The sequence below is a fragment of the Lytechinus pictus genome, chromosome 3 (assembly GCF_037042905.1).
Source record: "Lytechinus pictus isolate F3 Inbred chromosome 3, Lp3.0, whole genome shotgun sequence".
Classification (NCBI taxonomy): Eukaryota; Metazoa; Echinodermata; class Echinoidea; order Temnopleuroida; family Toxopneustidae; genus Lytechinus; species Lytechinus pictus.
Window position 1 is genome coordinate 79,625,920 of NC_087247.1, and position 11,559 is coordinate 79,637,478.

At 37.1% G+C, this 11,559-nt stretch overlaps 1 protein-coding gene across 1 annotated transcript in view; it reads left to right on the forward strand.

The window, feature by feature from the left end:
- The window catches only part of LOC129256650 (uncharacterized), an 8,168-nt gene extending 3,297 nt beyond the window's left edge, over positions 1-4,871 (forward strand). The window contains exon 2 of the mRNA XM_054894811.2: positions 1-4,871. This exon is cut by the window's left edge and continues 264 nt beyond it. Coding sequence (XP_054750786.2) covers positions 1-159 — 159 coding nt within the window. The 3' untranslated portion in view covers positions 160-4,871.
- Positions 4,872-11,559: the final 6,688 nt, after the last annotated feature.

Consider the following 11,559-nt stretch of genomic DNA (forward strand, 5'->3'; position numbering starts at 1 on the left):
TTGAAAAGACCAGATCCTGGAATACGAAATGACTCCAGATCTTCAGAGAATAGTGTTTTAAGAGTTGGTCATCAATTGAATGGAAGGTTTAGGCAGGAGAATGATACAGAGAATACTTCTTCTCTGGAGTCTGTGATTGAGATAACCAATTCTCCATGATAACTGTTAGCCACCTAACCAAAAGTCAGAACTGCCCATTTCCCGCAAGCATCTTTTCATCACTTTTCTTGCATTTTTATTTTGAGTACAATTCTGGCATGAAATAAAGATGAAACTTTTGAGTTTTAGTAGAATGTCTTACCTGTAAAAATCAAATAGGCAAATGTATTTTTTCTTCATGGTATTGAAATAGCAATTTATTTTGATTTGTTTATGAATTAATACAACCAACATTCAATGAATCGTAGAATTTAAATTCATTTTGTGCTACTTGTATTGAGTATATATATAATTTTGATTTCCACAATATGCCTTATATATTTATGTACCTTTAAAGCCCAGCAAACACCTCACGATCCATTGCAATCGGATTTTCAAAGAAATTGAAATAGCATTTGATATAAATATTTCAACCTATAAAATTTGAACAAGAACTATCAAAGGTCCAAATAGTGGGATGAATATCAAAATGAAAATTCCAGTCTATTTCGTGCCTCCCTTTGGTAATAAAGGCAAGATCAATTCTAAATCGTAATGACGTCATCACTGGTTGCGACTTGATGCTGATTTTCATAATTCTTGCAGCAATTAAAGTAGACTTCTGATTTTAGTATTCCCGGCATTACACTGAACCTAAAATGAAATGATTTAACTTCTTGAAAATAAAAAAATTTAATCAAAATTGTGATATGTTTGAAAATCGCTTTTCAATCAGATTGTTTAGTGTCACCGGGCATTGATGTAGTTGCAGTAAACACTGATGTCGTGAATATCATGCTCTGATACTGAAAAACAATCACACTGAAGATCACCATATGATAAGCACAGGTGGGCTAGAGACAGAGTTTATATTGTTTGGATATATACCTTACATTTGGCTCAAATACCATGCTTATTTTGCTACTTTCTCAGCATTTACACAATTTCTTCCAGAATTTGGTGGTAATTTTATTGGATTCTGTACAAACTCAAATCCTACCAAAAAATATTTATCTTCAAAATGTTATATCTGGGGGCATTGTGGTCTAGTGGTTACGATTCTTGTCTTTCAATTAAGGGACATGGGTTCGATTCCCAACCATGGTGTGTTTTCCTTCATCAAGAAATTTACCCAAGTTGTGCTGCACTCAACCCAGGTACCCGGAAGAAATTCCTTGAATGCTTGAGTGCCTATACATGGCGGCTCGGCTACAGCCAGACCAAATGTTAAGAGCAATAGAGTATATTAATATAGTAGCTGTGCTATATAAATGGTCCATATTATTATTATTATATTCATGGTACAAAGCCCAATTGTTTATTGTCTCACCTGCGAAGCAGATTGAGACTATAGGCACCGCTTTTCCAACGGCGGCGGCGTCAATACCAAATCTTAACCAAAGGTTCTGTTTTTGAAATGACAGCATAACTTAGAAAGTATATGGACCTAGTTCATGAAACTTAGCGGTAAGGTTAATCAAGTATTACTGAACATCCTGCCTGAGTTTCATGTCACATGACCAAGGTCAACGGTCATTTAGGGTCAATGAACTTTGGCTAAGTTGGGGGTATCTGTTGAATTAGCATCATAACTTTGAAAGTTTATTGGTCTAGTTCATAAAACTTGGATATAAGAGTAATCAAGTATCACTGAACATCCTGTGCGAATTTCAGGTCACATGACCAAGGTCAAAGGTCAATGAACTTTGGCCATGTTGGGGGTCTCTGTTGAATTACCTTCATAACTTTGAAAGTTTATGGATCTGATTAATGAAACTTCGACACAAGAGTAATCAAGTATCACCAAACATCCTGTGCGAGTTTCAGATCACATGACCAAGGTCAAAGGTCAATGAACTTTGGCCATGTTGGGGGTATCTGTTGAATTACCATCATAACTTTGAAAGTTTATGGATCTGATTCATGAAACTTGGACATAAGAGTAATCAAGTATCACTGAACATCTCATTCGAGTTTCAGGTCACATGACCAAAGTCAAAGGTCATTTAAGGTCAATGAACTTTGGCCATTTTGGAGGTAATTATTAGATTGCTGTCATAACTTTCAAAGTTTATAGATATAGTTTATAAAATGTGGATATAGGGGTCATCAAGTATCACTAACAAGTCTTAGGTCACATGATCAAGGTCAAATGTCATTTATTGTCAACGAACGTAGTATTGTATCATATGAATGGTGTTTTTTGTGAATAATTATTTAATAGTAGTTTTCAAAGTCAACACTGTTGCTATATTGAATCGCACGATGCAGTTGAGACTGCCAGAGGCGCTCCACTTGTTCATTTATATATCAGTATTGAATTTTGAATTTATATTTGATAATGATCTTTGATGTATTTTTACCTATGAATTGAACAGCTTTGTATTCTTTGAAGTTGAATGCATTAATATTGTTGAGCTTCCACCCTGGTGGTGTTAAACCCTCATTTTTCACTCAATAATTACTATTTCTCCCTCCCAACTCTGAATAATTCACCAAAATTAAAAATAATGAAAGTTTGGTATTTTATGTTTTGCTTTGATTTCTAGATCAGTTATCTATATATGCAATTGAAGGATTGGATGATGTCACACACACTATTTATTTTGCACTTGAATATATGAATTATAAGAAGAAAATATTATTTTATGATGTAAAACTTGGTCGACTGCTCCATGAACTCATGTAATTACAACATCATACCTTAACTTATGATTCAATCATAATTATCATTATTATCACATCTATCAAAAATCAATTATTCATATAATGAAGTGAGTGAAAGAGGCCACTAACGCTGGATCTGAATAACGACTATGTAATGCAAATTACTACTGTGTGAAAGAAAGCAGAAATTTGAAATGTCATAATTTGTTCATTTTACGTTGAATGTTAATGAAACTTTCAATGTCATGTTTGTTTGATTTTTCTATATTGGTTCAAATCAGCTTGCTGATGGGGTGAACATGAACTTCAAATAACGATAAGCAGCAATAGAGGATCAGATCAAAAAGCATTTACTTAATTAATCCACTGCTGATCGCATCTAGGTTTTATGTGAGTGCAATTTTGTAGAGGGGGTAAAAGATTTAAAGCATTTATAATTTGTGAAAGTTATATTGAAAATCTCTGTCAATGAAATTCAAATGAATTTTTGCAATGCTTTTGAAAGATATTTCTTACTTTATTTCTCAATGGAATATTGTATTACAATAAACAGATTTCATAATGAACTGTGAATTGTTCTTTTGTGATAAAGAGATGTTGTTTTATTAGGTTGCAGTTTTTAGTACAAATTCCTGAACAGAGCCATTGTTTAGAATTGAAATTTTCATATGCTGACTTTACCATCTTGCTTTGTTTGAATGATTTTTTAAGCTGACTGGGCTTACTGTATTCAATTGATTAAGAAAAAGCTTAAACTTACTGATTTATTTTTTCAACAAAAATTTCCAAATATTAGAACAAATTAATGTTGAGAAATGTTGTTAAAATTGATTATGAATTTGTGAAAAGTCCTCTATTAAACAAATTGTGACAACCGTGATTTTTTTCTGAATATTTTTCATTCATTAAAATCTTTCAAACTTATCAAAATTATGTCAATTTACTTTCAATACACATTTTAACAATTAAATCTGTATTTCATGATAGTAATGTTCCTATACAAGAATAAAGGTAATGCATGCTTAAAAATGAAATATGATTCCAATTTAGGAAATGAAGTTAGCAATTTTTCTTACTTTGGTATATCTGATTTGTTGGTGGTACAGGAAGTAAAATCTTGTACTTTTTTCAGAGGTGCAATGGTGGTGATATTAGCCTACATCAATGAAGGTACCTACTTGAACCTTGTGGAAGTGGTTTATGGTACACCATGTGTGAAGTCCTGAGATAAAAAAAAGTGGATAGAAATGGATATGAAATGGAAAGGCTAGAAAGTGGAGACAGTAAACCAGAAGGAGTGGAAAGCTGAAGAAGTAGACAGGCTTGAGTAGGTGAGAGAAGGCTGGCTTGCGTCGGCAAATAGAGTATTAGCAGGAGATTAGACTCGACGTATCAGGCAGGTTGACTGTCCGTCTTCAGGAGTTCTTCTGGTTTACAGTCCTTTTAAGGACCACTCATTTCGAAAAGAATACTTTACTTTCTCATCTCCACTTTCTCGCCTTTCCATTTCATCTCCAACTCTATCCACTTTTCTTATCCCAGTCCTTCCTGGACTTTACACATGGTGTACCGTAAACCACTTCCGTCATTGTTAATACCACCATGCAAACCTTCAAACATCATTTACTTGAACCTGTTTGAAGAATAGCATGGATCCCACCAATCATACAGTCATTTGCGTGTCCTTTATGTTCTGTCATATTAATTGGTAGGGGCGTCATCTGTACTGGTTATGACTCTCATCTTTGAATCTGAGGGACGTGGGTTCGATTCCTACCATGGTGAGTTCTCCTTCAGCAAGAAATTTACCCACATTGTGCTGCACTCAACCCAGGTGAGGTGAATTGATACCTGGTAGGAAGAAATTCCTTGAATACTTCAGTTCCTACATAGCAGCACAGCTAAAGCCATGGTAATAATAGCAGTGCTTTGTATCCTCAGGCAACAAGCACTTGATAAATCCAGCTATTATTAGTATTATTATATATGTCTAAGCAACTGCCATAATACTTTGAGCAGACATACCATTTCAATAAAATAAAGAAGAATGAAATACAAAACATGAATTTATATTGTATGTTTCATTTGTTTACCTCTCCTAATGATAAAGGAATTTAATTGGTGGTCTTGTAACGTCACATTCCTCTTACTTCAGTCCAAACAATGAAGTCTATATACCCTGAGTGAGCACACATAAAATACACAATTGTTACCTTTTATTAATATTCACAAGAGTCATTTTCATATTTCATTCAATCAAATTACCCTTTGTTGAATGTTGAAGTGCTGTGTTTGTTAACTTTATCTATAGAGCCAGTCACACCTACTCTGATAGTTATCATGTTTTGAAAAGGTCAATGAACGGGATGAGCCCGTCAGTCATCAGGACCATAAGTCATAATACTAACTGGTCATAAGGACCGCTAGTCATAACGTGTAAAATCCTATAGCCAAAAGCTCGCTAGTCATAATAGGCAAAAGGGGTCACTAGTCATAAGGACCATGAGTCATAAGGTCCGATTTTCATAATGCAAGATAAGGATCGCTATTCATAATGGACCATAAGGGTAATTGATCATAAGGATCGCTAGTCATAAACAACAATGAGGGTCGGTATTCATAATACTAGATAAGGGTCGCTAGTCGTAAAAAGGAAGAGGCTACATTAATCATAAGGGTCGCCAGTCATAATAGGGGATGAGGGTCGCCAGTCATAATAGTAGAAGGGGTTCGCCAGTCATAATGATTCATAAGGGTCGCCAGTCATAATACCAAAAGGGGTTCGCCAGTCATAATAGTAGAAGGGGTTCGCCAGTCATAATGGTAGATGAGGGTCGCTAGTCATAATAGTAGATGGGGTTCGCCAGTCATAATGGATGAGGGTCGCCAGTCATAATAGTGGATGAGGGTCGCCAGTCATAACAGTGGATGTGGGTCGCCAGTCATAATACTAAAAGGGGTTCGCCAGTCATAATAGTAGAAGGGGTTCGCCAGTCATAATGGTAGATGAGGGTCGCTATTCATAATAGTAGAAAGGGTTCGCCAGTCATAATAATGGATGAGGGTCTTCAGTCATAATAGAAGAAGGGGTTCGCCAGTCATAATAGTGGATGAGGGTCGCCAGTCATAATAGAAGAAAGGGTTCGCAAGTCATAATAATGGATGAGGGTCGCTATTCATAATAGTAGAAAATGTTTGCCAGATCATAATAATGGATGAGGGTCGCCAGTCATAATAGTAGAAGGGGTTCGCAAGTCATAATGATAGATGAGGGTCGCTAGTCATAATGCTAAAAGGGTTTCGCCAGTCATAATAGTGGATGAGTGTCGCCAGTCATATTAGTAGAAGGGGTACGCCAGTCATAATGGTAGATAAGGGTCGCTGTTCATAATAGTAGAAAGGGTTCGCCAGTCATAATAATGGATGAGGGTCGCCAGTCATAATAGTAGAAGGGGTTCGCCAGTCATAATAATACATAAGGGTCGCCAGTCATAATACCAAAAGGGGTTCGCCAGTCAGAATAGTAGAAGGGGTTCGCCAGTCATAATGGTAGATGAGGGTCGCCAGTCATAATAGTAGATGGGGTTCGCCAGTCATAATGGATGAGGGTCGCCAGTCATAATAGTGGATGAGGGTCGCCAGTCATAATAGTAGATGGGGTTCGCCAGTCGTAATGGATGAGGGTCGCCAGTCATAATACTAAAAGGGGTTCGCCAGTCATAATAGTAGAAGGGGTTCGCCAGTCATAATGGTAGATGAGGGTCGCTATTCATAATAGTAGCTGGGTTCGCCAGTCATAATAATGGATGAGGGTCTTCAGTCATAATAGTGTAGGGGTTCGCCAGTCATAATAGTGGATGAGGGTCGCCAGTCATAATAGTAGAAGGGGTTCGCCAGTCATAATGATTCATAAGGGTCGCCAGTCATAATACCAAAAGGGGTTCGCCAGTCATAATAGTAGAAGGGGTTCGCCAGTCATAATGGTAGATGAGGGTCGCTAGTCATAATAGTAGATGGGGTTCGCCAGTCATAATGGATGAGGGTCGCCAGTCATAATAGTGGATGAGGGTCGCCAGTCATAACAGTGGATGTGGGTCGCCAGTCATAATACTAAAAGGGGTTCGCCAGTCATAATAGTAGAAGGGGTTCGCCAGTCATAATGGTAGATGAGGGTCGCTAGTCATAATAGTAGATGGGGTTCGCCAGTCATAATGGATGAGGGCATATCGAAAACTTGTATGCAGTGTACCGGACATGTAAAAACATAGCAGACGACGTTTGCAGACCTCGCGATCAACGTATGACTAGTGGTGCGGAATGTTCCATTGCGGCTTTATGGGGGAAATAGCATTACAGAGGGATAAAATGTATACACAGATAATGTTTCAGCGTTGATTCGCAATATTTTGAGTCAATTTTTATGAATTATCGTTCTTTGAACATTAAAACATCATTATACAATGAAAGAAATAAGCAAAACTTAATTTTCAGACTTAGCTATGCAGTGGTAAGCTAGGATGCACCCCTCGTATACATAATGGACCCGTCACGAGTGTAGGTTTGCTCTTCGGACATCACTATCACAAAGAAAATCTCCTCTGATTTGATGATAAAAGTGCCCTATTTCCTTATTAACCAATCTCCATGGTTCTTTCATGAGTATTTGCCTTACAATGTGCCCTTTATTGTAATCTGGGCGGAAATTCATGATACCACCACCCACCGATGTGACGACGGAAATAATCCACCCGGGTACTATAAAAATGTCCCCCAAACCCATTATCCCAATACATATTCCTGACTATGGATGGTTTCTAGTGATTTTAATGTAATAAAGTGCCATATTTCCCACCAATTAAATGTAAAAAAAATTATGGTCATCTGATAGAAGAAGTTGTTACCATTCATTTCAAGGGGGCGGAAATTCTATCTGAATCAACGCTTGTCCTTGATACACATTTGTTTGTGAAAAAAGGGTATAATGCAAGGGAATTCTGCGTGTTATAAGGGTGCGCGCGTGCAGCGAGGACCTTCTGTCCGCTAGTTTTCCATATGTCGCCAGTCATAATAGTGGATGAGGGTCGCCAGTCATAACAGTGGATGTGGGTCGCCAGTCATAATACTAAAAGGGGTTCGCCAGTCATAATAGTAGAAGAGGTTCGCCAGTCATAATGGTAGATGAGGGTCGCTATTCATAATAGTAGAAAGGGTTCGCCAGTCATAATAATGGATGAGGGTCTTCAGTCATAATAGAAGAAGGGGTTCGCCAGTCATAATAGTGGATGAGGGTCGCCAGTCATAATAGAAGAAAGGGTTCGCAGGTCATAAAAATGGATGAGGGTCGCTATTCATAATAGTAGAAAATGTTTGCCAGATCATAATAATGGATGAGGGTCGCCAGTCATAATAGTAGAAGGGGTTCGCAAGTCATAATGATAGATGAGGGTCGCTAGTCATAATGCTAAAAGGGTTTCGCCAGTCATAATAGTGGATGAGTGTCGCCAGTCATATTAGTAGAAGGGGTACGCCAGTCATAATGGTAGATAAGGGTCGCTATTCATAATAGTAGAAAGGGTTCGCCAGTCATAATAATGGATGAGGGTCGCCAGTCATAATAGTAGAAGGGGTTCGCCAGTCATAATAATACATAAGGGTCGCCAGTCATAATACCAAAAGGGGTTCGCCAGTCAGAATAGTAGAAGGGGTTCGCCAGTCATAATGGTAGATGAGGGTCGCTAGTCATAATAGTAGATGGGGTTCGCCAGTCATAATGGATGAGGGTCGCCAGTCATAATAGTGGATGAGGGTCGCCAGTCACATGGGCGGAAATCCCAGGGGGGACAGGGGGACGTGTCCCCCCTACACAAAATAGTAGGGGGGACACAATATCAAATGTCCCCCCTACTATTTTTTGGTCTTTTATGATGGTAAGAAATACATCATTCTAAGTCGAAATAAAACATGTAGTATTTTGGGACGAGATGACCTTACTTTGGCGATGATAACCTTTTTTTTGCTTGTCAAATTTTCCCGCCCCTTGTCCCCATAGGCGGATCCAGGGGGCCGAGGGGCCAGCCCCCCCCCCCTCTCTCTTGGCGGATAAAAAAAAAAGAAAAAAGGGAAAGAAAGAAGGAAAAAGGTGGGGAAAAGAGAGGAGAAAAAGAAGAGAAGGACGACGAGTGCATAAAATAAGATGAGGGGAAGTCTTGGAAAATAAAAAGAATCTTTCGTGCCACTATATAAAATTTTCACTCGCGCTTCGCGCTCGCATTGCCTGTATGGTGATTTACATAACTTGTTCAAGATATGGAGTTTGAATATCAAGTTTGGAAGTCAATATACAAAACATATTTCACCTCGGAAATCGAACTTTCATTATTCTGTGCAATTTACAAATTGGTTTTTAAAAAGTGCTCTGTAAAAATGTCAGTTTTGTGGTCTGAATGTTAACATTTGCTGGTTGTGCTGCGCGCTCGCAAATTTTGATTTATCAGGTACCTATTATTTTCGTGTATTCCATAAAGTTTTCAAAATATCCCTTTTTAGGTCTGATTGTCAAGACGTATCGGCTAGTGCGCTGCACGCCCGCATTTTGATTGGCGAGTAATATAAATGTTTTAATATTGATTATACAACAAACTACTTAAAATCTCCTTTTCATGACAGTTTATCCAAAATTTTAGCTCGCAATTTGCGCTCGCATTGATGGTTAAAAATACATTAACTGATGCATCCTATTAATAATCACAAAAATGAAATGTTCAGTTTTTATGCCATGGTATCATCAAATTTCGCGCCCTCATTAGGCATTAATAAATATATATTAAAATAATATAAATTTAATAATTAAATTGTCCCTTTTGTTTCATATCGCACTTAGCAAGAGGAATAGGAAGATAGTCATCATTTTCATATAATGACATGTCGTAAGGATGTCCCGGTCCTAAAATGCCTAAATTCTAGGTCTAAATATGAAACACGCTCGCGCATGTTTATTCAGATACTCAACTTGTTCTCTAATTTAAATCAATTATCCAGTTTCAGATCACAATATCAAAAAATTTCTGCTCGCGCTTTGTGCTTGCATTATTAATGTAGGAAGACCCCATATTATTCATCATTTTGATGATTTACAAAACATGAACAGAGCTAGTGGCCCATTTTTAGGTCTACATCTCGAATTTTTTCTGCTCGCGCTTCGCGCTCGCATCAATCGTTAAATTATATAGCTATCCTGTTCACGATTACAAAAACTGATTAAAATTTTCCATTCTTTTTTTAGAAAGTTCAAAATTTTTCAGCTCGCGCTTCGCGCTCGCATTTTTTTTGATTGCTGAAATATGTAACGCCTTCATGGCTAAGTGCAAGCAGTACTTAACACGTACCTTTTCAACAGGTACCAGTTCAAAACGTATATAAAAATTTTCTGCTCGAGCTTTGCGCTCGCATTATTAATACTCATCATTTTCAGGATTTACAAAACATGAATAAAGTGTCTCGTTCAGTAAATATTATAGGACTAAGTCTCGAAATTTTCCACTCGCATTAAAGTATACATCCAAAGAATCAAAAGTATTTTATAATGACTTTATGTGGTCATCATTGTAAAGGGGAAGTATTACTAATCAGATATATAACTTCACTTTTCAAAATAGTGATCAGAGATTGCAGAAATCAGCTCTCAAAAATGATTTATTTTCATGCCATATTTCTGCCTTCCACCGGTCCTCTTGCGAGCTCCAGCTGAGTGACGTCACACAATGAGCAGTGAGCAGCTGAGCTGACAGCAGCCCATTGGAGACGATCTTTCCAATCAGCGTTTTTTGCTCTTAGAATTGTTTATTCCTCTTAAGATTGGTCTTGTTATATAGATAAAAGTTTGAATTTACTGAACAGTGAAAAAAAGTGCACATTTAACGTATTTTGGTGACCGATATTTAGCTTAGAATTTTTTTTTTTTCAAGAAATATAGGTGAATAAACAAAGCATATTTTCACGTAGAAATCACACTTGCGTCACATTAATGTTATAGTCAATATAAAGCATAGACATTCTTCTTTATGACTGAACAAAAATTATGAAATTTCATTAAGTAGCAAAGTCAGGAATCACAAAAAAAACACGGCAATATCCATCGCGAAATGACTGAAATTGCAGTTGAATTGCCGAAGCATTATTAGGAAACAGCGGCGAGCGGACTTTCTTTCATATATCTTAAAAATGCCTTCCTGTTATGGCGATGGTCTGTGGCCAAATGCGTTGGCCATTGTTTTGTCATGTGCGAGGACCCTGGTTCGAAACTCGGATTTTTTTTTCTGGGTATTTTTTTTTTATTCCTTCCCCGTCCCTACCCATCTTTTTTTTCTCTTTTTATTTTCTTGTGAAATTCTATTCAGACCTGTATTTATCAAATCTTGCTTCTTAATTGCTGCTTTTGATTTTCAAGTTCTTGATTAGATTATTTCTACTCTTATTTGGGATGGGAGGGGTAGAGTTAAAAGTCAAGTCCACATCAACTAAAAATTATTTGAATAGAGTGATTTCCCTTGTTGTTTTTACTCAAAACAGTCATATACACAAAACAATGATATGCAAATTAGAGTTGTCACTCACATCACATTCGTTTCTATTTTTTGTGGCATTTTGTTTTTTATTCTTTGCAGATTTGACGATAGGAAACTCTTCATCTGATCACAATAGGTTATATTTACGGAACTGTTAAAATAGTAATTATATAAATTTGAATCAAAGTTT